Below are 27,745 nucleotides of genomic sequence, written 5' to 3'. Positions count from 1 at the left end.
GCTTTCTATCCATCTTATAGTCCATTCATCCAGCCCATACTTCTTTAACTTGCTGGCAAGAATACTATGGGAGACTGTATCAAAAGCTTTGTTAAAGTCCAGGAATAGCATGTCCACTGTTTTCCCCTCATCCACAGAGACATTTATCTCATCATGGAAGGCAGTTAGGTTAGTCAGGCATGACTTGCCCTTGGTGAATCCATGCTGACTGTTCCTGATCACTTTTCTCTCCTCTATGTGCTTCAGAATTGATTCTTTGAGGGCCTGCTCCATGATTTTTCCAGGGACTGAGGTGAGACTGACTGTCCTGTAGTTCCCTGGATCCTCCTCCTTCCCTTTTTTAAAGATGGACATTACATTAGCCTTTTTCCCATCATCCGGGACCTCCCCTGATCGCCATGAGTTTTCAAAGATAATGGCCAATGGCTCTGCAATCACATCACCAACTCCTTTAGCACCCTGGGATGCAGTGCATCCCGCCCCATGGACTTGTGCTTGTCCAGCTTTTCTAAATAGTCATGAACCACTTCTTTCTCCACATAGGGCTGGTCACCTCCTCCCCATACTGTGCTGCCCAGTGCAGTAGTCTGGGAACTGACCTTGTTCGTGAACACGGAGGCAAAAAAAGCATTGAGTACATTAGCTTTTTCCACATCCTCTGTCACTAGGTTGCCTCCCCCATTCAGTAAGGGGCCCACACTTTCCTTGACCACCTTCTTGTTGCTAACATACGTGTAGAAACCCTTCTTGTTACTCTTAACATTCCCTTGCTAGGTGCCTCTCCAATTGTGATTTGGCCTTCCTGGTTTCTCTCCTGCATGCCTGAGCAATATTTTTATACTCCTCCCTGATCATGTGTCCAAGTTTCCACTTCTTGTTATCTTCTTTTTTATGTTTAAGATCAGCAAGGATTTCACTGTTAAGCCAAGGTGGTTGCCTGCCATATTTATTATTCTTTCTGCACATCGGGATAGTTTGTTCCTGCAGCCTCAATAAGGATTCTTTAAAATACAGCCAGCTCTCCTGGACTCCTTTCCCCCTCATGTTATTCTTGCAGGGGATCCTGCCCATCAATTCCCTGAGGGAGTCAGTCTGCTTTTCTGAAGTCCAGGGTCCGTATTCTTCTGCTCTCCTTCCTAGATGAAAGTACGGAACATACTTTTCCCCCCAGAAACCTGTTCAATAATGTCTATTTTCAGGGTTGTTCAGAAATAATAAAATTCAACTTAAGACATTTCTTATATAATCAGTCTCTTCTTGTTCTTTGTAAAGTATGATATGTACTTGAAGAGATTAATTTTTCTTTCAGTTTAAGATCCTAAATGTGCCAATGTCTTCCCAACTTGCTGCCAACCACTGGAATCAACAACAAGCTGAGCAAGAGGAGAGAATGAGAATGAAAAAGCTCACTCTGGATATTAATGAACGGCAAGAACAAGAGGACTATCAGGGTATGAAATTATCTTTCAAAATAAAAGGGTTTTATTCCTAGGGAAATTAATCTATAAAAATTCAGTCCCAAGACATGTGTCTTTGCTGCAACCAACTCCACTCTGCTGTATACCTCAGCATGCACAATGCTGGTTGTCAGAACCCCTAGGCATCCCAGTGGAATGTGAAACGAGTACATACAGGTTTGGTTAACATGGGGGTTGGGGGGAGAGGGTAATTATATTGCACTGAGTTTTGAGTTCTTTTTATACACCTTGAGATATAAAATTTACATTTAGGGAAATCATACCAAAAAAAGCAGTTTATCTGATACTCTGTAGCCTAGCAACATGCTTCATTAGAGTTCCATGATGTCTGTACTGTCACCTGAAATGCAGTGGGAACAGGAACCAGTCAGGTGCAAGGAAAATGGATTGTGTGCAACTTGAGTGAAGGTGTGTTATTAGATATTACAGTATACATATCTAAATGACTGTCTTGGCCTGGCTAATAGCAGAGGTTGGTTCATACTGACATTGTTGAAGTTGATATAAATTTCATAATTTATCCTGCATTTCAGCATTCTAAAGGAGTGTGTTTGAATATATTGACAGGATAAATATTTTATACTAATTATGTATCTTTTAAAAATCAATTCATATTTAATTCAAGTGTTTATTGAATAGACAAAATGAGGCCTACGAAGCAATAAGCAAATCAGATATAGCCCATATCCTAGTGAATTCAATGTGTTATGTCAGATTCCATTTTCCTTGGCATACTCTGATCATAACCAAGGCCAAACCTAATAAAGCGGATGATATTCTTAGTCCTTAAATCACTTCTTTCCATTTAATGCCTCCACAATTCTTCCTCTGTCATTAATAGAGGTGATTTCCATTTTAAAACTGAAACATAATATAATCTGTTAGTAATAAAGCAGTAAGTCACATTTCTGTATTTGATAAATAATAGTGAACTGTAGTTTGTAAAATTGAAATTTTAAATTCAAAACAACCCTATTAATCCAATAAAAGCCATGGAATACAAAACATGTTTCAGAAATCTGTGACATGAGAACCAAATTTAGTGAGCCTCGGTATCATATTTTTTCAGAAGCATAATAGCTGTGGAGCTCTGAAATTGTAAATAGAATACAGATTTTTTACAAACCATTTTAAACCTCCCAAACCATTTAAAACTTCCTTTTGCCAGGTACCTCCTTGTTTCAAAGCCCAGGTTGAAAATGAAAAAAGGCTTTTCATATTTTGGCACCTTGAGTGCTGTGGTCACATTTTACACTACAACTCTTAACAAATTCTATATTGTGATGCTGTTTTTTCCCCATTATGTAGAGTTCCTAGTATTTTTTTAAGGTCAATACACACATGGTTTTGTCATGAGCAATTTGTTGATTTGTATGGAGAATCTTTATAAATGTAATTCATTTTGGATAGGATTCTGTTGTGAGCTGTTAAGAATTGCACTTCTCATACAGTAAAACAATGAAGGACCTCAATTTTGAGGTGGATGAATGAAACTGGTTACTGGTGCCAGCTGTTAATGAAGAGAGATCATTTTTTTAATTTTCTCATTTGGCATATTTAAGAAGGCAAGCAGCAATAATAGATTTACAATAGCAAGTGAATATGGCAAATGTCTCTGGTTCTTCTTTTTTGTGTTGATTTTTCTCCTACTGCTTTATACTAGGATTATGTTCATAACAAAGACAGATAAAAGGATGTCAGTTTTGTAGGCCCAAAATTTGACCTGTTTAATCTGTTTGCAAAGTCCATATTATTCAATCTTTTCTCTCATATTTTTATAAACTAATGCATTAGCTTACTATTCTTCATGAGTTAACCCTAGAATAACAATCTTGGGCCTGTGGGTGGGTGGGTGTGTGTGTGTGTGTGTAGTGGAAGGGAGTATAGCAGATTTCAATTTCAAGCTTCTAAAGGATTACTAGAATCAGTAAGGGGAGAGAAATTTTTAAATGTTACCCCCAAAATCTCAACGTTGTCTGAAGTCTATATGTACATTTTTCTAATCGGAATAGGCTAGATAATAACCCAAGTCTGCTAAATAAATTAACAAATGAAGCCTGTTAAACTGCCTACTTTAATTTAAAAAAAATTCCATTTATTTTTTAAAATGTCAAAGTAGTAATTTAGAATTGATGATTCTCTAATATAGATTAGAGTCTTTTTGTTTGTGTTCCTACAATTCTCATCTGAAAAACAAGGTAGGGTAACACTCAAAATAGCTGGTGCCATGTGGTGAACCCATTAAAATTTGTCCTTATTCCCCATCTGCTCTCTCCCAGTACCCTGTCTACCTTCATTATTTTTCCTTATCTCAGTGCTCGTTGTACTCCACAACACCTGCACCCTTTTAACACCTGAGCTGAGAGACGCATACACAATATTTCTAGTTCCTGGCTGCCTGCCTTTCGTTCCCTCTCCTCAATTCATATTATCCCCCAGCTGTTCCCTGCCACAGTGTGTCCATCCTGATAGCCAGAACTGTGCTTTGTATCTGAGGGATATGGAACGTGGGGGAACAAGGTCATTGTGGAGACACTAAATCAGGGGTCCCCAACGCGGCGCCCGGTGGGGCATCCATGTGCGTCCGCCTACTGGCCGTCAGACAAGCAGCCGCTGAAATGCCGCCAAGAAGCGGCAACGTCAAGAAGCGCTACTGCTGAAATGCCACCGATTTTCGGCGGTATTTTGGTGGCAACACCTCTTGATGACGCTGCTTCTCGGCAGCTTTTCGGCGGCGACACCTCTTGACGTTGCCGCTTCTTGGCGGCATTTCGGCGGCTGCTTGTCCGGTGGCCACAGTCCTTGGTGGCTAGTCGTCCGGTGCCCACCCCACGGAAAAGGTTGGGAACCACTGCACTAAATGAATTCTTTGCATCTGCCTTCACTGCAAATGACATGAGGGAGATTCCCATACCTGAGCCATCCTTTTTAAGTCACAGACCTGAGGAACTGTCCCAGATTCAGGTGTCAATAGAGGAAGTTTTGGAACAAATTGATGAACAGTAATAAGTCACCAGGACCAGATGGTATTCACCCATGAGTTCTGAAGGAACTCAAATATGAAATTGCAGAACTAGTAGCTGTGGTATGTAACCCATCGCTTAAATCAGCCTCTGTATCAGATGACTGGTGGATAACTAATGTAATGCTGACTTTTTTTTAAAAGGATCCCAAGGTAATCCTGGCAATTAAAGGACAGTAAACATAACTTCAGTACCAGGCAAATTGGTTGAAACTATAGCGAAGAACAGAATTATCAGACATACAGATGAACACAATATATTGGGGAAGAGTCTACATGGCTTTTGTAAATGGAAATCATACCTCACCAATCTATTAGAATTCTTAGAGAATGTCAGCAAGTGTGGACAAGAATGATCTAGGTAATACAGTGTACTTGTACTTTCAGAAAGCCTTTGACAAGATCTCTCACCAAAGGCTCTTAAGGAAACTAGGCAATCACGGGATAAGAGGCAAGATCCTCATGGATCAGTAACTAGTTAAGATAGGAAACAATGGGTAGGAATAAATGGTCAGTTTTCAGAATGGAGAGAGAGAAATAGTGGGTTCTCACAAGGATCTGGACTAGGACCCGTTCTGTTCAACATATTCAGAAATGATCTGGAAAAGGAGATGAACAGTGAGGTGGTGAAATTTGAAGACAATACAAAATTACTCAAATAGTTAAGTCCAAAGCTGACTGAAAAGTTACAAAGAGATCTCACTAACTTGGTGACTGGGAAACAAAATGTCAGATGAAATGCAGTGTTAATGGTGAAGTAATAAATAAATAAATAAATATCTTTTAATTAATGGAGATGTCCTATCTCCTAGAACTAGAAGGGACCTTGAAAGGTCATCGAGTCCAGCCCCCTGCCTTCAGTAGCAGGACCAAGTACTGTCCCTGATAGATTTTTGCCCCAGATCCCTAAATAGCATTCTCCAGGACTGAACTCACAACTTTGGGTTTAGCAGGCCCATGCTCAAACCACTGAGCTATCCCTCCCCAATGCCTTTTGGAAAGTATAATCCCAACTATACATACAAAATGATGGGGTCCAAATTACTTGTTTTCATTCAAGATAGAGATAGTTGGATCGGTCTCTGAAAACATGTGCTCAGTGTGCAGCGGCAGTCTCAGAATGTTGTAAACCATTAGGAAAGGGATAGATGAGAAGATAGAAGATATCATAATGTAAAGTATCATATATCACTCTATAAATCCATGGTACACCCACACCTTGAATACTATATATAGTTCTGGTCACTCCATCTCAAAAAAGTTATATTAGAATTGGAAAAAGTATAGAGAAGGACAACAAAAAATTATTAGGGTTATGGAACAGCTTCCACGCGAAGCAAGATTAAAAAGATGACTAACTGTTCAGCTTAGAAAACAGATGATTAAGGGCAGATATGATAGAGGTCTATAAAATGAAAAGTGCAGAGAAAGTGAATAAGGAAGTGTCGTTTACCCCTGCACATAATACAGGAACCAGGGGGTGTCTCGCAATGAAATTAATAGGCAGCGGGTTTAAAACCGACATAAGGAAGAACTTCTTCACACAATCCACAGTCAACTCATGGAACTTTTTGCCTGGGGATGTTGTGAAGTCCAAAAGTATAACTGGGTTTTAAAAAGAATTAGATGAGTTTATGGCCTATAGGTACATCGATGGCTATTAGCCAAGATGATCAGGATACAACACCATGCTCTGGGTGTCCCAGACGTCTCGCTTCCAGAAGCTGAGACTGGACAAGTGACATGGATCACTCAATAATTGCCCTATGCTATTTATTCCCTCTGAAGCATCTGGCACTGGCTGCTGTTAGAAGAGAGGATACTGGTCTAGATAGACCATTGGTTTGGCACAGTATGGCCATTCTTATGTTCTTATGGATACCATGGTTTAATAACCAGTAGCTACCAAATCCCCCGGCCCCAAAGTTGGATGTTTCACATATTAATTGTATCTTTGATAAAACATTTAAAATAATAATTTCATAGTAAATTGGCAAGGTGGAGCATCCATTGTATTCTCCGAACTTCCCTCTTTTGTAAACAGGATGAAATCGCATTAATGGACTTTAGTTTTCATTACTATAACCAGTGCAAAACTCTACCAGTACACTACAGAGTAGTTTCTAGCAGATGCTGGACATGTCTTGAATGAGATTACCAGAGATTAGAGAACCAGACAGAGCAGACTTTCAAGAGTAATCTCATTAACAGCTTAGTCCACTTTTCCCCTTTTTTTATTCCATCTGTTCATGTTTGCTGAGCAATGCATATCCTTGCACAGGTGGACTGTCAGAAGTGCTTTCAATTAAACATGTTCATGTACCACTAACTCATGGTCTATGAAGGTAGACTCACCATGGTATGCTAATAAAGACACAGGTTATCAAATTAAATAGCCATTTACTTTAGCTGCTCAGAAGTCTACTCTAGTCATGTTAATTCTTTCTCTCTCCTTGTACAAAGAAAGTTTTGCTGAATTATTTTTAAGTGCTTAAGTGGCAGCTGCCTTTTGCACTTGTTGTTACTTCTGGATAGTTTTTAGGAGTATCCCCTTATAGCACTGCAGTGCTCCAATATCAAGTGACAGAGAAGTGAATGACCAAGGCAGGTTCCAGTGTTGGAAAGAAAAGGTCAGAGCTTTCTTACCAAGTACGAATGATGAAAAGCACTGCTGGCAACTGCTCCTATCTGAACATCCAGCAGCAGCTGGAAATCAGAGTACACATCACAGCATAGCTTGGAAATATCAAAGCTGTCTATGCAATTTCAAAAGTGTTTTAAAAAGAATCTGTTATGGACGTGAGTTGGCTGCCCTGAGGAAAGTTTTGCCCACAAATATATGAAAGTATGAATCAAAGCGTTTTTTAATAATTGGTTGATAAGCATTTCAGAAGTGCGTGTTACTATACTATTTAGTCTGTTTAAATTCCACTTAATAAAAAAGAAACAAAAACTGTTTAACCTTTTTATATGAAATTACAGAGATGTTACAGTCTCTGGCACAGCGTCCAGCTCCAGCAAATACTAATCGTGAACGGCGGCCTCGTTACCAGCATCCGAAGGGAGCACCTAATGCAGATCTAATCTTTAAAACTGGTGGGAGGTAAGACAACCTTTCTTTAAAGTTGTTAATTCTGTTTCTAAGTAAGTTCCAGCATAACAAAAAGTTAATGATCTATGCACTGAAATGAAGCTGTTTCCATTTAAAGTAATGTTATTCTACCAACTATTAAAATACTCGGCAGGTTAGTTTTATGTGTTGGTTGTCCAATGACCATAGTACATGCCAGGGAAGAGTTGGGAGAGTGCCAAGACATCCTGATTTAATTGTTACATTGTAATCCAAGCTTGTACCATTGTCTTCAGAAGAAAAGGCGTAGTTCTTTATTTTCACACAGAAAGTGGCCAGGAAGGAAGTTGAAAACTTCTTTAAGACTTCTAATGTAACTGTGGCTCTTTAAGCTTGAAACACTCAATTTTGTATGGTCATAAATGGAAGGAAAACAGAGGGACAGAGATTCCACTGTAAACTCATTTGACTTGCACCATGGTGGACACATACTGAAAAGCAATATTGGAATGAAAAGAGCTATTCCAGATTATCATTTCAGGGTCTAGAATCTAGATGAGTTAGAGGCTAATTGACATATTCTTAAACATTATAATAAGGCAGAGTGTTTCTGATCCTGATGTCACAGGAGAAAAACAATATATTTATGAATTCTTTCATCTCAAAAGCAGGGCTTTGGAGCGGAGCCCAGAGCTGGAGTGCAGAGCAGCTCCGGAGCAGTGGAGCTCCAGGTTTTTGCCTGGAGCGGAGCCAGAGCACAGCTCCAAAGCCCTGCTCAAAAGAGAGTACAATGGAGATGATCCCAAGAAGGGTAGCAAAAAATGGTTAGAGACATGATGTGGTGGGCTTTCATATGCCAAAAAGCTTCTCAAACCTGTGATGAGCTAATCTGGCAATAAGAGTAAATGCTGAATTACATAAAACATTTAAATTGAAACCAAATGGGAGCTACTGTTAATCTTCAGTAATAGGAGAACAAGAGGGCACAAAAATTGAGGTAAAAATATTTTTATATAGTACAGTGTCATCTTTACATCTTTTTTTGAGGCGGGGAAGTAAAGTCTTTCTCCATTTTGTAAAATACTGTCTGTTTCCAGGGCAGTATGAATTATGATTATTCAGTGCTGCAGGAAGAGGTTGAAGCAAGTTGTTCAGTTCAATTTAAAAACTGATTATATATATTTAAGTGTGAGTAACATTTGCAGTTTTGTAAAGTGGAGGAAAAAGATACAGAGCAAATTGAATTTCATGATGAAAAGGAAGGAAGGAATTTCCCCCGTGGTTTATGAAGATCCGCAATTGGCCAGGTGAATTATGGGATGGGTTTGATCTTCTCTGAAGCATCCAAATCTGGCCCAGTCAAAGGCAAGGGTCCTGGACTAGACACACCAGTGATCAGGCACAATAAGTCAGAGCTGTTCCAACACATCTTGTTGAGTAGAAATTGAAGCTCTTGAAACTCCAGAGGCTGGTGACAAATTTTCCAGAGAATGAATCTGCAGTTTGTTTGAGTAGTTTCATTCAAAAAACAAAAAACAAAACCTCCTTTTTACTTAGAATTTCAGACTCCTATCATCTCCTACCAAAAAAGGTGTAAATGGCTTTTATAATTAATTAACGAATAAAAAGGGCGTGGTAAAACTTTGTTGTGTGGAAGCAGCCATGCTCCTGTGAGGTGGAAGGAGTTTTTCTCACTGAAACCAACATGAGATAAGACAATTTAGCACCCCTTCCTGAGGCAAGTTTCAACATATATCTGCAATTTGTGTTGGCAGAGAATAAACATAGTTTGTTTTTCAATTACCTTGTTTTTGCCTACCTCATACCGGCTTGTCTTCATTACAGAGTTAACTCGAGTGTTTCTCCAAAACCACGTCCTGCCCCACACACACATTTTAAAGTCTCATGTGGTGATGCTTTTAACTTGACTTGGCTGTCCTCTCAGGGTACAGCTCAGGTTAGATCATCTCATCATAATACAATCACCTGTAATTGACTGTAAATTAAATTGCTATGTGCAGCTTGAGTGTTAATTCAGTGTGGCCACTCTCAATCTGGAATGTAACTTGAGTTAACTCTGTAGTGAAGACATAAATTGGTAGTTTTTCTCCATGCACATAGAAAACACACCTCTGTACACACAGACTGCCCTGCCTGGTGTGCACTTCGTTGATCTGCTTCCTCCTTTTTTCACACACTGATTAATTTGGTGGTGGATAAAGGGGAACATTAGGAGGATAGAAACTTCCCTTTATTAACTAATAAAAAGCTTATGTCTTGTGTTCCAGTCCTATAGTCCAATAATCTCACCAGCTTCATTTTGGTAGCACTTTTGGATTGGAAGTTTTAGGTTTCCCCTGTGTTCCTTCTCCCTTCCTTGGGTCCTTAGAGACAAAGTGTCTAAAGTACCCCCCGCCCCTCCTCCAAACTAATGTAGTTTGGTTTTAAACTTGATCTCCATAAACTTTTAAAATATACTCTGACACTTTCCAAAGAAACAACAGTCCGCTAACTCTGACTCTGAGGGAAAGCCTACACTACAAAGTTAAGTCAACTTAATTTAAATCGGCATGTGTCTGCTTCAGTAATTGTCGGTCAGGCATGTTCACACCACGCTCGCTGTCTCGGTGGGGTGTGTCTTCACTAGCAGCGCTTGCATCAGTGCACAGAGCAGTACACTGTGGGTAGTTATCCCACAGTGCAATTAGCCGCAGGGGCTTTTGGGAAGGGCTTGCAATGCCTCATGGGACCAAAACATTGTCGCAGGGTGGAATGGGAACATGGCTTTGACCTCCCATAATGCAAGTTCCTCCCTCCCCTACTCTGATATCAATGGCAAACAACTCATACTTTTTCATGCCTATTTTCGAGAAGCATGGACTCCGCTCAGCTGTGCACTCTTGTTGTGAGCATTACAAAGACCTCTCGCCTTATCCTGCGGTATTTCCAGAGCTGAGACAGGAGCTACCATGTGAAACATTTTGATGTTCTTCAAGCAGCCCTGCTGCAAGTCATAGAACGAAACAATTCCCGATTGTTGCTGGCAGTTGCGCAGCAGCTGAACACCGTGGAGCTCTGGTTCTGTTCCCAGGAAACAAGCACTGACTGGTGGGATCGCATTGTTATGTAGTTATGGGATGATGAGCAGTGGCTGCAGAACTTTAGAATGCGGAAGGCCACTTTCCAGGAACTTTGTGAAGAACTTCCCCCAGCCCTGAAATGCAGCAACGCTAAAATGAGACCTGCTCTGACAGTGGAGAAGCGAGTGGCAATCGCTCTGTGGAAACTTGCAACGCCAGACTGCTTTACTGATCTGTGGGGAATTAATTCAGAGTTGGTAACTCCACCGTGGGAGGAGTTGTGATCCAAGTTTGCAGGGCCATTAATCGACTTCTGCTAAAAAGGGTAGTGACTCTGGGAAATGTGCAGGATACAGTGGATGGTTTTGCTGCAATGGGGTTCTTTAATTGCAGTGGGATAATAGATGGCACGCATATCCCTATCTTGGCACCAGACCACCTCGCCAAAGAGAACATAAACCGTAAGGGATACTTTTCAAATGGTATTGCAAGTGCTGGTGGATTACAGGGCATTTCACTGACATCCATGTGGGATGGGCAGGAAAGGTGCATGATGTGCACAGGTCTGTTCTGAAAGTTGCAATCAGGGACTTCCTTTCCGGATTGCAAAACAGCCATTAATGACATATTAATGCCAATAGTGATTCTGAGAGACCCAGCCTACCCCTTGCTCCCATGGCTCCTGAAGCCATACACCAGCCACCTGGACAGCAGTAAGGAGTGGTTCAACAATAGGCTGAGCAAGGACAGAATGGTGGTGGCATGTGCCTTTGACATGTGTAAAGGGTCGTTTGCGCAGTTTGCATACTGGGTTAGATCTCAGTGAAAGCAATATCTCCATTGTTATCGCTGCATGCTCTGTGCTCCACAATATCTGAGAGGCAAAGAGAGAAGTTTCCGCATGAGTGCGGCGTGGAGGCGGATAGGCTGGCAGGTAATTTTGAGCAGCCAGCTACCAGGGCAATAAGAAGAGCCTGCAACTCCAGGAGGCTTTGAAAACCTGTTTCAGTAATGAGCCACAGTAATGTGTGTTGTTGTGCCTTTCCATACCAATCCCTTCCATTGCATCAGTTTCCCTGTACCTCTCCCTCCTCCCCTCGCCTCCAGACTTGGAATAAACAGAGTATTTCATTCTCGACTTTTATTTCACAAACATAAACTGAAAGACCAGAAAAATAATTTACCGGTAACCTTGGGCAAACGGTGTGATAAAATTGGGAGGGGAGAAACCAAGTCAATTTGTTCTGTGTAAGCACAGAAGTCTTGCCTATCAAAGGTCTTTGAATGGCCGCCTTTTGTTCTTAGTACCATCCCCAGTATTGAGTGGCAGGGATACTGCACCTTCTTCCCCACCCACGCCCCACATCCTGGAACCTTTTGGGGAGGGGGATTGGGAATAGGGTGATGTTTGCAGGCTGTTCTGCAGAGGGAGTCTAGCCTCAAGCCATTTTTCTTGTAGCTCAACCAGATCCCTCAACATGTCTGATTGGTCCTTCATAATCCGTAGCATCTCCTCCTGTGTGACATGCTCATGCTCCTGGGATGCTCTCCCTGTCCATGTCCAGTTTTTCAGACACTGAAATCTCCATGCTCTTAGCTCCGTGTCAGCTGTCCCAGAGGCATTTGTTATCTCATTGAATATGTCATCGTGCGTTCTCTTTTTCCATCTTCTAATTTGCAAAACCCTCTCTGTCTGTGTGGAGGCTGTGCTGAAGGCCAAGCTTTCCATTGTAAGGCATGCAAAGCACAAAGTAACTATTGTCAGTGCATACACTGGGTCTAGTACAAAGTAGATATTTTAAAATAATTTCCCTTATTACTCTGAAGTGCAAGCCAGAACATAATCAGTATCCCGAGCTATTCAGTGAACCGGTTTGCTGTTCCAGCCATGGTGAGTATGGGCCAGCGGCATGGGCAACAGGCCTTGTGCTACAACTTACAGGCACGTCAGGAGCACAGATGGGCAGGTGGACAATGCTCCTTTCCCATAGCACCATGGTCAGTGTTTGGAGACCAGGGACCAGTGTTAAGCCTCCCAACCTGTGGTTTTTGTCCACAGCAGCTCCGGTGGGGGTTGCAGCCACAAGAGAACACAAGAAACCCACCCCACCCATCTCCCCCCAGTGCTGTAGCAGTCATCCTGGGCTTGCAGATTCTGAGGTCAACGCTAATCCCAGCCACTCAGACCACAGGCATGTTAGGGAAACTCTGGTTGAGGGACTCGGAAATCACCATGGGTGGGGGATCACATGATCTATTGATTGCGTACAAGCTCTTGTAATGAAAACTTCTCCCCGTTTTTCCTAGGTGACCCTATGATATCCGTCTTCTCAGGGTAACAGAGGCAGCAAGGGAGCAGATTCTGCAAGCCTCAGGGTACAGATCTGGTCCTTATGTTGCTATGCTGTGTACCGCAATGTTACCAGCAGAATTAATACTGGAGTGGCATGGGAAAGTGTCCTACCGTGGTGGAAGAAGTAAGGTAGCCCTTCCCAGAAACCTCCTGCAAATGATTGCAGAGTACCTCCATGAGAGTTTCCTAGAGATCTCCATGGAGGATTCCCAGTCCACCCCTGTGCATATAAACAGTCTTTTCCCCGGGGGGGGCACTCTGTGCATAGTTGGAGCAGACACTGGGAAACAGATACCCACCACACCTCACTTTTTCTTCAGATGAAACATAAGATATAAGAGCATGTAACCCCTTCAGTTTGATTGGAATTGCGGACCCACCGGAGGTGCCTTCCCATCATGCTCGGCCACGATGCAACCGGCTGGACTGCTCTGGGGTTAAAAATAGCTCCTGGCTCTCGGGGCGAATGGATCCCCTGCTCTCCTGTCTCCCATTCTCTTCCTCATCCACAGTGTCCTCCTCATTGCCTGAGCTGGCCTGGGACTCAGACTCCTGGGAAGTATCCATGCTACATCTGGTGGTAGTGCTGGGATCACCGCTGAGAATCGCATGCAGCTCATTGTAGAAGCAGCATGTCTGTGGCACAAAACCAACACGACTGTTCACCTCCCTTGTCTTCTGGTACGCCTGCCGAAGTTCTTTGATATTCATGCGGCACTTACGCGTGTCTCTGGTGCATCGCTTCTTCACCATACCCCACTTTTCGTAGATGCCAATGTTTCTACAGCTGAATTGGAGCTGTGCCTGCACAGACTCTTCTCCCCACCTACCAATAAGGTCCCACCACCTCGTGTGTACTCCAGGCTGGACAACGTTTAGGGCATTGAGTCACCATGATCAGCTGGGCTGCCAAGCTCTCCATGCTGATCAAACTGGAAATGGTGGGAGAGAGAGTTCAGTGGTTTGTGCATTGGCCTGCTAAACCCAGGGTTGTGAGTTCAATCCTTGAGGGGGCCATTTAGGGATCTGGGGCAAAAATCTGTCTGGGGATTGGTCCTGCTTTGAGCAGGGGCTTGGATTGATGATCTCCTGAGGTCCCTTCCAACCCTGGTATTCTATGATTCTAAAAGTTCCTGGGGCTTCAGGAGGGGAGAGGCTGCTTCCTGTGTACTTGGCTGCTATGCAGCGGAGTTGAAAACAATCTCCGGAGCAGTCACAGCAGACATGGCTGGCCCTAGGCCAAATGGCACCCCAGGCGAGGAGCATCTTTGGCAGCCCCCCTTCATTTGTTAAACTTCTGAATACCTTATTTTTTTTTGCATTTGTAGCCCATTTCACAACTTTGATGCACAATTTGCATATATGATTTATCCCTGTCATATAAGATGATAAAGCTGCACGCTAGAATCTGTAAATCTGTTTTTATTCATGCCATATATAAGCAAACTAATTTCCTCTAAGCTTCTAGAAACTTTTTAATTTTAAGAATAACTGAAATATACTAACATCAAAAAATTGAACTGTGCACCAACACTGGGTGGGCCAGTATTAAATAGCATTATAATAGGTGACAACCTTAGAAAGTTAACCTTAGTCATTTTATTCAAAAGTTCGCTTTTCTCACCTTTGCCTTCGCGAACTGAAGCACTGTGTCAGAGAGATCCAGAGACTGGCCAACGGCATTTTCAAGCAATAAAATAAGAAGCAATGTCAGTCTAGTCAGCCATGGTTGATCTAAGATGTGTTTTAATGAGCCTGAGATTCGAAAAGCTGCGCTCAGCATTCTCAACTGTGACCAGCAGTGTGAACAGAATCCTCAAAGCTGTCCACACATTAGGAAAAGTATCCTTCAGTTCTTTCATGAATTAGTTGGAAACTCGGAGTGGAGAGTGCTTCCCATGTTGCAAACTGTGATAGATGTTGTCCTATTCGACATAGAGGTCTTTATCATTGACGTCAGAACATTCCCCATGTATCAGCATCTGGTGAAGGTCCGTTGTTCAAGCATTTTCCTGTACACCGGCAGCTTACTAAGGTCATTCAAAAAACCCCAGGTCTTTTTGTGGTGCTTTATTTGTCCAAACCTTTCCTCAGTGGACACTCAAACAGTTTCAATGAGCAAGCAAAAAAACTTCATCTTGAATTTTTCTTCCGAGCTTCCCATCACCTCATCTGTGCTCTCGTAACCAAACTGTCTCTTCTTCCAGTGAATACAAGTTTCCTTGAAGACATGCTCCACTCCTAAGTTTTCTGCCATTTCTTTGGTAGCAGTGATGGCATCTTCAAATCCATTGTCTTTGTAGGACACAATGAAATCAAGACAGTTTCTCATCAAAGTGGTAGCAGTTGCGATGTCCATCGACTGAGTCTGTAATGCCTTGCTTGCAACATTTACTTGCAACAGGATATTGTGCCAAACCACAATTGAGATCAGAAATTTGAAGTCAGTGATCTAGTTTGCCAGGCTTTGCGCTTTGTGTTGGATTCTGGCTTCAGCTTTACTCGACTGCGCCAGTTCCATCAGGGCATCATAAACCTCAATCACTTGGTACCTCACTGGCCTTATGTTGTCAATGAGGCTCTCCCAGTGAGTGTCACTTAATGGCTTCACAGTCAGATTTGTGTCAGTCCATAAGGATATTCCACCTGATAGCTGATGCTGAAAACAGGACGTATATCATTTGCAGTACTCCAAAGAGAGAGACTGAATCTAAAGAAGATGATGCTGCATCTGATATAACCAGGTTGAGAATGGCTGCCACAAAGCATGAAGAAAGCTCTTGGATTCAGTGCAAGGATCCTTGCCTGGACACCACTGTTTCTTCCCTTCATGTTCATGCTGTTGTCGTAGCGTTGGCCGCTGCAGTCCTGAAGCTTTATTTTATTCTCATTTAAAATGTTCTTAAACAGTTCTGTTAGGCCTTTCCAGTAGAGTCGTCCTCCGACTGCAAACAGATAAAGTGTTCCTTTACTTGAATACAACCATCCTTGTCATCAACAAATCTTACTGTAAATGACATTTTTTCACTGATTAATGTCAGGTGTGCAGTCCACTGTTACGGTCTAGTACTTCACTTTACTGAACCGCATCAATGTTATCAAGCACCTTCCTTGCCATAAGGTTAGTCAGTTGGTTTTTCTATTCTATTTTGTCACTAACAACAAAAACAGCACACCAACCCCGGCGCCCCACCAACCCCGGCGCCCCACAAGCCCGGCACCCCAGGCAGTTACCTAAGTTGCCTGCCCCTACATCCGGCCCTGACAGCGGAGCATTGTGGGGCATCTCCTGGAGGTCAATTCAGTTAATTTACACAATGCTGCATCTATGCTGCCTCTCTATCGACCCATCAACATCAAATTAAGCGCTATGCCTCTCGCGAAAGTGGAGTAATTAAGTCAACATAACAGGCGAGTTAGGTTGGCAGAAAGGACCTGGTAATGTAGCTGCATACATTTATTATGTCGACATAAGGCGGCTTCCATTGACCTAAGTTGTAGACCAGGCCTGAGGTCACTGGGAAAAACTTCACATCTCAGTTCAGCCTTCCTACAGGAACGCAGCTGAGCCTGTGGTGTGTGCAAGCTCAGGCCTGGACTACATTACAGATTTTTGCTGGCATAGCTGTGTCAGCTGAGAGTGTGAAGAAAAAAATCACATTCCCTAACCAACATAGCTATGCTAGCAGAACCCCTAGTGTAGATGCAACTGCATAGGGTGTTTCTGTTGGCATAGGTAATGCCATTTGGGGAGGCAGTGTAGCTATGCTGGCAGAACCACTCCATCTGCTGGTTTAGTGGAGACGCAATATAGAGGGTTCTGCCGACATAGCTATACTGGCTATGGAGTGTAGACAAGGCTTCTGAACCACTCACATCCACTGAATTATTGTAACCTCTGCAGGCCTTTGTTTAATACATATTTATATACTAATCTCTTACAAATATCTATCTCAACAACATGTATTAGAAAAGCAGTAGAGTTTTCCTTTAAATGCAGCTGCCCGACCAGCAGACACACAATTTAAACCTTTTTATAAAGTCTGAGTTTTTTTGCAGATTAGTAGCTACTTCTAGATACCATTCTGAAATACTTCTATGTTAAAATCATCTAAAAATACATCATTTTAGGCTTTCACAATGAGGTAGGCATCTTCAGAGTGAGCTAAGCCAGATTTTTGGAGTAAAGAGCTTTAAATGGTTCCTCTTTTGCAAGCTATAGAATGCTTACCATTCTGCCTGTATTGTATATTATGCTGTAATTTATCTGCTGTGCCTTTTAGTCAGTAACCTCTGTAGAGCAAGAGCCAGAGACCTCTTCTGTGTTTGGCAAATTTATCCGTTGTACATGTTGATTGCACATTTATCTACATGTTGATTACACTGTATAAATAAGCAATATTTAAAGCAGTTTGAAAAAAGTGGGGGGGCGTATCAGAACCCCAGCCAAAATAAATTTTCATGCACTTGATTCAGACAATTCACAATTTCGTGTGTGTGTGTGTGTTTCCATAATTGCACACCATTTTTAGCTTATTACACTATTTATACTTACTAGGTTTTTTTTTTAATGAGGCAACAAGCCTCATACAAATTGTTAGAACAAAATACATACTGGAGTTTGGCAGGATGGATTGGGGGTTTAACTGAGATTCAGGTTGGGGGATCTCTGGTAATAGCAGGCTGCGGGGTGCAGTGACATTCATTGGGTTGGGGTGTCTCTGGGGATACAGGGCTGGGAATGCAGTGACATTCAGTGAAGTCGGAGGGTCTCAGTGGTGAAAGTGCTCTGACAGTCACTGGGGATTGGAGTGAATCCTGGGAACCTATTCTGGGGCTGCTGCTTCTGCAGGCTCCTGCAGCTCCCAGCCCCTGGCTCCACTCTGCTCCCCAAGGGACACAGGCCCTTGTGTGTGACTGACAAGTGGGCAGTGCCTGCCATGGGGGAAGTGGAGTGAGTGGACTCCCAGGCGCTGTATGATGCGGCAGGTCTAGTAGAAATTCTGCACCCCTATGCGACTCCCCCCTCAAGCTTTAAATCTTTTTTTCCTGGTTTTGCGTGTGTCTGTCTGTCTCTTACACTCACACACTTTAAGCATAGTAAATAAGGGGTCACAGAATAATGAACACAATCTTGAAGAATGCCTTAACACTTAGGGCTCCTTTGAGAGACCCTTTACTCACGCCTTATTCCCATTGACTTCAGAGAGACTTGCGGTGTAAAGTACTATTCATTGTAAGCAAAGGTATTGCAATCTGGCCTCTAGGTTAGGAATTTCCTGTTTCAATAAGCACTACTTTTCTGATGAGAGTGAGTTAGTAAAGCAGCATATTTGTTTTTCCATTTATGTGATGGGTGCTCTCTCCTTTCTTCTTCATTTTCCGTGTGTGCCTATTACTGATCAGACTAACACACTGTGGGGTTCATTTCACACAGTAATGAGTCAGGGCTCAGTGACCGTAATGTTTACTAAAAATAGTGGCATGTTTGCTTTAAGGAAGGCAGGTGGTGGTTGTTGTTGTTCTAAAACTTCCTGGTTGGATTCATGCCAGTAAAAGTTCTGGGTGTGTTATATTGGAATCACAGTCTGAGATTGCTTTTAAATAAATATTTGTACAAGGATTTTTTTTTAAATTAATGGAGATATCCCATCTCCTAGAACTGGAAGGGACCTTGAAAGGTCACTGAGTCCAGCCCCCTACTTTCACTAGCAGGACCAAGTACTGATTTTGCCCCAGATCCCTAAGTGGCCCCCTCAAGGATTGAACTCACAACCCTGGGTTTAGCAAGCCAATGCTCAAACCGCTGAGCTATCCCTCCTCTCAACTTCCACTGGCCAAGAGGGAGCAGGAGCTAATAGAATGGGGAACCCCTCCTTGACCAAGAGGAGCAGGAGCAGCAAGGATCTTTGTGGCAGAAGCAGCATCTACAACAGCTGGCTGGCTTTATTCTCCCCCTGTTCTGAATCCCCTAGCAAGCCAAATACTTCAGCTACCTGACACAGCCCTAACTCAAAAGCTGAACTTTTAATTTTTAGCACTTCTTGGTGTGTTTGATTGTGGCATTCATGTCAGGAGAGATGTGGCAACAGCTGGTGCTTAGGTACCTACTGTTCCTGTTTAAGGCCTGGTTGTGTTGAGACTGACCCTTTAAAAAAGGATTTAATCCCCTTGTTTTTAACCAGTTTGTTTAAAGATTTTTGTTTCTAAATTTGACACAATTCCTTTTCAGAGGAAAATTGAATTTTCTGGGTCAAATACTTCACTTTCCATAATTGTTTTTAATTTTTAAAAACATTCAGCATTTGGTCTTCCATTTTTTTACTGGAGCAGTCTTAGTAATGTGAAAACAGAGTCTTCAAATTTTCCATACCACTACACCTCATTAACTATATTTTAAGATATTCCATTGCAATTAATGTTAACAATAGCATCTAGTTTTTATGGATCTAGTCAGTCATGTCAGTAGTTCAGTCATTCTTAAGCAGTATTACTATGATGTCTGAGATCTCAAGCAATCATTACCTTGTCTCTAGTTAATGTGAATGTTGTATTTTTGTTTAGATACACATGCTATACTTATTGCTGTGTTGTCTGGGCACCGTAAATTGTAGAATTAAATATTATAAAAGATCTCTGTTCCTTGCCACTCCCCTGAGTCTCCTGTTTGTGTGGTGAACTAGGAGTACAAATAAGTTTGCTGATTGCCTGACCTCATACTTAGACATTAGATTCTTGCAAGATCTTGGACCATAAACCAAAGGAATGTTGTTGTTGTTGTTCTTAGATTTTCTGCTTGCTTAGTGTCAGGCCTAAGGACCTGCCGGTCTTACTCTATCTTGGAATTTTGTTGAGTCTCAGTAGAAACCCAAGACTTACTGGGCATAAAGACAATTTACCATCAGCTCCCTAAGGGCATTGTCCTTCCAGATCAAGGCTGAGGTACATTGGTGGACTAGAGTAGGGAAAGTTTGTACTACCACTTCCTGTTATACACTGGTTCTGTGCATAATGCTAGGACTTCAGTCCTTAAAACTGTCAATCTGATACTTTCACAGAAGTCATTATAATATTTTAGTCTTTGTTCTGGAAGGATAGCCCCACTACTAAACTATTCTAGTATAAATCTCAGGTATAGATTCTTGTTTCAAATGAAGTAAATACCTTTTAAAAATATATTTAATACTTTTGGGAAATATATCTAAGAAGGCCAGAAAGTCAGAATGGTTTAAACTATATTCAGATTGCTTGCCTTAACTGATTTGTTTCTATATTATGCAGTTGTAGCCGTTTTGGTCCCAGAATATTAGAGGCATGGTGGGTGAGGTAATATCTTTTGTTGGATTGTCTTCTGTTGGTGAGAGAGACAAGCTTTTGAACTTAAATAGAGCTCTTCTTCAGGTCTGGAAAATATACATAAGCAACATATGAAATTTGGGCCTGTGTTTTAAAGATATAAATCATCTATTAATAAATGCAACAGAGATTGCAAAGAAGAAATTTGAGCACAGAAATAGTGATTTTCATGCCATCTTAAACTTCTGAAAAAGCAACTAGTCTTTAAGCTATCGCTATTAAAGGGAGAGCTTTTTTAAAGCAAACTAGAGGTTAATCATGCAAAGAGGAAATAATTATCTGATCTACATCAAAGAGCGTGCTTCTAAGGGGTGGTTTGTTTGGGAGAAGAGTAAACCTCACCAATTAGTCTCAGTGTAAACTCCTTCACTTGTGGGGTTGTATACCTAATGCTCTGTAAGAAGACTCTTCTTATGATTGTCTGCTGGTTGACAAACCTAATCAAATTGGATTTCAGTGGAACAATTTGTCATGACAGTTTTGGGATCACTTATTTTACATAATATGATATAAATATATGGAGATATACCTATCTCATAGAACTGAAAGGGACCTTTAAAGGTCATCAAATCCAGTCCCCTGCCTTCACTAGCAGGACCAAGTACTGTCCCTGACTGTTTTTTTTCTTTGCCCTGATCCCTAAATTGCCCCTCTCAAGGATTGAACTCTCAACCCTGGGGTTAGTAGGCCAATGCTCAAACCACTGAGCTATCCCTCCCCCTGTCTGATTTTTTTCTATAACCAATTTAAATGAGAAATGAAGCATAAAGACAATAACAGGATGTTGGGATTTTATTACCCAAATATTCATTAAAATCCCATAATAAAGCCTGTTTTATTAATGCTGAGAAATAAAGGCAAGCTTAACAAAGGAAAATTTAGATCTGCTAACATGATCATTTCCTGTTTCTGCTATTGAGCAAGGGTACTGCATGTATAACTCTCCATACAGCTGTCCTTTTGCCCCATCTTCTTGCATTTCTCTCTTCTTTCAATTTTACTCTAACGGCCAGAAATCTTGGTCATCTTGGATCCCAACTTCGCTTCTCCTCACAGCTCCACGTTAAAGTTGACTACATTTGACTTAACATGTCTTTCTTTGTCTATGCTAGGTGCTAGGACTAGTAATTTTCCAAGAATAGACAAGCTCTATATGTTGGTATGTCACAATTCCCAGATCTTTGCCAGACTTCATCCTTATTTTGATTCTGCCTCTTCTGAAATCCTTATCTGGCTCCCATATTAGCTTTCTCCTATTGGCTTTCTCGGTCCCTACCCTTTTAAAAGGGGGAGTGGAGAGGCTGTAGCAACATTACATTCTTGCCTCAAGGAATACGATCTGTTGCTCTCATCCTGTTTTTTCCTAGGCATCCTAACCACTTCAGATTCAAACACTGCTGCCTTGGTTTTCAAAACTCTGAAATAACTCTGCTTTCCATCACAATCTTCAGCCATCTTCACCCACTTCCTCCAGTCTTGGCCTCTTTGCAGTCCCCTCTTCGGTTCTTTTCTCTTGTTGTGCCACAAGCATCTGCCTGCATGCACACCCACGCACGTTTCTCCCTTCCTCTCTCAAATTTCTGCAGTACTGGTGAAGCCCAGCAGAGCAGTGTATTGTTCCCCCTGCTCTTAAGAGTATGTGTATAAAGCAACTAGACAGCAACTGACATGTGCCAGCCGACTCAGGCTTGCAGGGTTCCAGGCTGTGTGCAGCTGTTTGATTGCTGGGTGGACTTCCGGGTTCTGGGACCCTCCTGCCTTGCAGAGAAATGTGGGTGGGTGGGTGCGTACGTGTCCTAGAGTTTGGGCTCCAGCCCAAGCCCAGAAGTCTACACGGTAATGAAACAGCCGCACAGCCCAAGTCCGGCAAGCCCGAGTTGGCTGGCATGGGCCAGCCATGGGTTTTTCTTTGCTGTGTAAACATACTGTAAGTGCCACCTGCAAGGGATGAGAAAACCCAGTCTCTGGGATACTGCAGGGATACTTTCTGTGTTCAGCAGGCTGCACAAGAATTGAGCAAGACCAAGGTGGTTAGAAGCGGATGTAGAGCTCTAGGGCCCATTCCTGTATGTCTCCTACCTGTTCATACCAGTATGTGAGCGCTCACTGGGTTCCCAGAGGTGGGGGAGATGTGTGGTTCTCACTCATGTAATGCAGGTGGGTAGGCAGCGTTACAGTTAGTGTTAAGGGGAATAAAAAGCAAATTTGTATTGATATGCTTTACCTGTTTGTCTTTTGAAGTGGTTTTAAATAAAGGATGTTAAATTTTGATCCGCAACAACCTGCTCAGAGCATTGCAGTTTCATGGCAGTCTGGAAAGTACTACACTTTAGGATACTTTCCTTATATTACCAGTTTAAATACAGTGGTTAATAGCCAGCTTTGTGGTTTGGTTTTGCTTCAAGGTATCTTATTGTTTGCAAGCATGAGCATGTAAAATAGTTTATTAAAATAATTTCAACTCTTGCTCTTAGCTATTTATATTTGGATGCTGTAAGTCAGGCGAGTCTAGGGCTGTGTGAATATGAAAACAATACTTCTTTTAACGAATAAAGCTTGCGTGGTGTATTTATCTAAGTCTGTTCATCCTACAAAAACTGATCTGAGCAGTCTCCACCCTATACTAGACCCATAATGTGCACGCTGAAACTAAACTGACATGTCAAAGGAACAGACTTAGTGTACATGGAGATTGATAACTCTTGTTTCTTGTCTAGTGTTATCCTTTTCTGGCATCCGAAGGGATAGACTAAAACAAAGTATGTAATTTGAAGAAAAGGTGTGTTTGAGAAATATTACCTTTCAGCAACTTCACACCTGTTAACATGTTTAGATTGACTCCAAGTATTAATCATTGAGATTTCCTCCATCCCATGTATAATCAACTATTATTCCTGTGTATAAAAATCTATCTGAGGTACTTGCATGGCCACACACTACTGTAACATCCAGAGGCCTCACAAGCTTTAATGTATTCATCCTCAGCACCGCTGTGAGGTAAGGAAGTGCTGTTATTTCCGTTTTACAGATGGTGAACTAAGACACAGAGACATTAAGTGACTTGTCCAAGGTCACACAGGAAATCTGTGGCAAAGCAGGAACTTGAATCCAGGCCTTGAAATCCCTAAGCTAGTACTCCAGCCTCTGTCTGTGTTCACATGCATATACATATTACTTGTCATTGGTGTGCATGGTTCTTTAAGGACAAGGTCCCTGCCCTGAAGATCATACAGTCCAAACTGAGGTGGTGGTAAAGCAAGAAAACACCACTATGAGCAACATAAGATGTAAGAAGGAAAACTGCTAATGAAACAGTAATGTTTAAAAAGAAATCAGATGCTCATTGTGTGTCTGTTTCGTGTCGTTCCTGTTTCTTTATTTAACACGGTCAGGCGAGAGAGAGGGAGCAGACAGCGCCGAAGCTGAGATTAGTCATGGAAAACACACCGAAAAGTGAGTTTTGAGAGAAGGTATTTGGAGGAGGCCGAGAGAGGGCACTTGGCACGCAAGAAGAAAGAGGTTACTTCAGGAATGAAAAGGGCATGGAGTTTTGGGTTGGTGGAGGAGACAAAGGGATTGAGTGGAAATCTGTAACTTGAGGATCTGGTGCATTAACCAACTGTAAGAGTTTTGCTCTTATGGTTTGATGTCAGCAGATCCCCTTGATGGAATTACTCTCAAGGATTACTACTTATGCAACAAGACTGTGTGTTTTTCATGAGAGTAGGTGTATTCTCCCGGGAATCCTGCCCACGTTCCAATTTGGATCATTACCTTTATCTATTTATCTAAATCCCCCTGTTTCAAATGTGTATGGGGTTCCTCACTTCCTAACCTAGACTGTAGTGTACTTTGCACTTTTAAATAGTTGCAATGTTCTACTCCGGGTCGGCTCCAGCATTTCTGCTGCCCTAAGCCAAAAAAAAAAAAAAAGCCACGATCGGCGGCGGCAGTTCAGCGGCAGGTCTTCCACTCCTAGAGGGAGTGAGGGACCTATTGCCTCCAAATTGCCTCACATGCCGCCCCTCTCCCTTGGCCGCCCCAAGCACCTGCTTGTTAAGCTGGTGCCTGGAGCCGGCCCTGTTCTACTTCAGACATGGCTGCGTTACAGTGGTGGGTGAAGTGAGCCCTGTATATTCTTTATCTATCTTGTGGGTTGCAGTCAACATTAATATTTGTAAAGTGCTTTAGAAATGCAAAGTAAGTTTTGCAGGTAACAAAACAAAATGCAGAACGGATTCAATTTTAGTATCCTATTTTCAGAGCCGATTTTCATAATTTGTCTAAAAATCTTTCCATATTTGATCTAGTCTAAAGGTAATGTTGTTGGTCTTTTTTTTGTGTGTTTTGGTCAAGGGCTAAGATAGATAGTCTTTCCCCATTTTAAGAAATTATAATTTTTTTTAGTCGTGCCTATAACACAAAAGACTCTAACTGGAAACTTTTCATGAAAATATTTCTTAATAAAGGGAGTTTAGCAGCTTTACAAGGTTTGGGAGGAACAAATTTAATAATAGAAAAGTTTTCTAAGTAACTGAAATATTATTTTTGAACATGCTTAGTGGGCTTCTGCTAATGTTTTTAGCAGTCTACTCTTGCCCCTCCGCTCTGAGACATATCATACAAAAGATAGGGAAAACTGTGTATTCTCTACTTTTTCTATCACAAATATAGGGGCAGCTGTTGTTAGTGGGAGATTTTGCATGAGGGAGATTATTGCATCAGAACACATGCAGCCAAACCCCAAAATTGCATCAATAGTAGACAGGAAGAAATTGTGTTTAAAAAAAAAAAAAAAAAAAAATGTTTTTGCAAAATTCTGTGGCAGTCGGTAATTGTTTCATTTAATTAAAGATATGAAAATTCAAGCTTCTTCCTTTGCAAAGATATAGCCTGTGCTACTTATTTTGCAAAAAGCACTACAAAAATCTATATTAATGTAACACTAAAGTCACACAGTTGAAATAACAGTAAAAAAAATACAACAGTAAAGATTCCAATGGTAGTGTTAACTTAGCCCAATTGCATATTCTGTATATTTTATTGTATACATTTAACAGCATAAACAGAAATATGCAAACATACTATATGTAACCTTGGTCCCTTGATATCACATCTCACCATACTGGCATAAACTTTCATTTATGTTTACATCCTTTTACCCAGATAGAATTGCTTCACATATTAGGTATAACCTAAGATTTTAATGTGTGTCTACAAGTTTTTTCAGAACACTTCAGTATTTGACTCTAGAAAGCCCAGCTCTAGTTTTTCTTTAAACTTTACCCACATCTGTTACATCTTGTACAGCAAGAAATAAATTATGCATGAAAGCAAAGTTTATTTTAAGTGAAGGTAAAATCTACTTACATTTCAACAATGGTGCATGCTTACTCAGTAGCCTTGTCTCACAGTAGTCAGTTTTTGTGCTTGAAATGAAGCTTAGCTTCCCCATTTTTGGAGGAGATGGGTCAGGAAGGAGAATTTCTCTGGTCAGTCTCCTGGGGTTTGTTTGCATGGTGGTATATTTATCCCTCTTTGACACACACAATTTTTGTAAAAGTATTTATAAAGTGAAAAGATGGAATTTAAAGTATATAAACTACAAGGGGTAGGAATGGCCATAAACCAGATCCAGATATGAAGGACTCAATGGCCAGCTTTGTCCTGTACAACTTCATGGTTTTGGTACTTCAAGGATAATACATTTCCTTTCTTTCTCCCCCTTTTAGGAGACGTTGATCCAGCAGCAAGTGTCATTTCATTAGGTCCTGTATCTCTGATGTTGTGGATAGTGGAGTCCTCCAGCAATTAAATGAGAGCCGTGGACACATCTCAGCATGTCAGTCTAGAGAGTTCAGAATCGAAACCTGGGACAGGCTGGAGCCGTGGGGAAGAAACACCAGCCTCCACTAAAAACAGAACAAGTGGAAGCTTCCAAGTCATGGCCTACAAAAAAAGCATTTTGTTACAGGAACCGTGTGAGGGTTAATCTTCTCATGAGAATGGAAGTAAATAAATGAGATGGTTAACTTGACCAGTGAGCAGTTCAGTTACAACAAAGAGCAATTTAAAAATAAGATGGATTACACTGGAACGGGAAGAGTTTTGATGGCTCGATGTGAGGAAAAACAAAGAAAGTTCTAAACCCAGTGGGAGTTATATTATCTCTGAATCGAGCATTCTGTGGCAGAAGAATATTCTTTTGGGGGCTTCAAGTCTACAGTAGAAAAGTGTAGAGCAAGCAGTAAAATCTTATGGCAAACCCTGACATGTAGGATGACGAAATTATGATCAATTACCAAACATCAGATACTCCACAGAGGGAAGGCTTTTGTTTTAACAATAACCTTTTTCTAAAAGTAATAGGTGGGAGGGGGAAAATCAAACAGAGGCAAAGAGATAAAATTGTCTGTCAAGGTTAAAGACAAAATGTGAAGTTTATTGACACAGTGTTTACCCAAATTGCATAGAACAGCCTGACACCAGCCTAGGAACAGGGATATAGTTGAGCCCCATTGTAAGTATCATTGAAAACCAAAATGTGCCAGTCAGCATGACAGAAGGACATCAAGGAGCGGATCCAAATGTTTGGTTGACCTTCACGGGTTGACAAGCCTTTGTGTCTAAAAAAGAGAGAGAGAAAAGTCTGGAAATAAATAGAATTTTTATTTTATTTTTTTTCTAAGTAGAAAAGAGGTTTCTTGGTCCGTTTCTGACAATCTGTTATTTATTAGCATAGTTGTGTTTTTTTGTTCGCTTTCAGGTAGGTGTAGTACATTCAGTTAAAGAGCACATCTGTATGCTACTACTTGATTAAATCTTTTTTTCTAGCTCTTTTAAAATTCTTTCTACCACTGGTTTGGTTTTTGCATGTAGAATAAAAAGACTTGTAAAATTGTAACATTTCATACAGAAATGCCGCCCGATCTTCACCAGCTTCAGAAATCTGACCTTTGCCGATGCTGCAATAAAGTGTTGTAATTTAGAATTAGTGTCTCTCTCTAACTTCATTTTGAAGTAAACGATTATCTGAAATCATATTAATACATTATGTACTGTATACCCTTGATGTTTTTGGCCAGTATTTCACCTATTTGAGTGTCATAAGGAGTATATGGCATTGTACAAACATGAGATGGTCCCTGCCTCAACAAGCTGACAAAGTAGATCAGACACCGATACGGTGCCGGTGCAAGGAAGTTTCGTGCCCTAGGCAAAACTTCCACCGTGCGTCCCAGCCCTGCAGCAGCTCCCTGCCTCCCCCTCCGCCCTGAGGCGCCCCCCCATAGCAGCTCCCCCACTCTGCCCTGAGGCGCTCCTCCCCCCGCCCCCCCCGGAGCCGTGCAGCAGCTCCCCACCCCAGTTCACCTCTGCTCCACCTCC

General features: G+C 41.6%; 1 protein-coding gene across 6 annotated transcripts in view; it reads left to right on the top strand.

Moving 5' to 3' along the window:
* UPF2 (UPF2 regulator of nonsense mediated mRNA decay) overlaps positions 1-27,350 on the top strand; it is a 121,268-nt gene extending 93,918 nt beyond the window's left edge. For 2 of the 6 annotated variants that reach the window (XM_054016486.1, XM_054016480.1), the window contains 3 exons: positions 1,310-1,451; positions 7,483-7,603; positions 23,752-24,223. In XM_054016486.1, coding sequence (XP_053872461.1) covers positions 1,310-1,451; positions 7,483-7,603; positions 23,752-23,785 — 297 coding nt within the window. In that variant the 3' untranslated portion in view covers positions 23,786-24,223. Of the gene's footprint in view, positions 1-1,309; positions 1,452-7,482; positions 7,608-23,751; positions 24,224-26,091 lie in introns of those variants that run through there. The other 4 variants (XM_054016472.1, XM_054016497.1, XM_054016491.1 and 1 more) reach the window with 3 other exon arrangements.
* The last annotated feature ends 395 nt before the right edge of the window (positions 27,351-27,745 follow it).

This window comes from Malaclemys terrapin, chromosome 1, assembly GCF_027887155.1.
Source record: "Malaclemys terrapin pileata isolate rMalTer1 chromosome 1, rMalTer1.hap1, whole genome shotgun sequence".
In the NCBI taxonomy this organism is placed as follows: Eukaryota; Metazoa; Chordata; order Testudines; family Emydidae; genus Malaclemys; species Malaclemys terrapin.
Note: the sequence above shows the minus strand (reverse complement) of the source record. Positions and strands in the feature narration are given on the sequence as shown.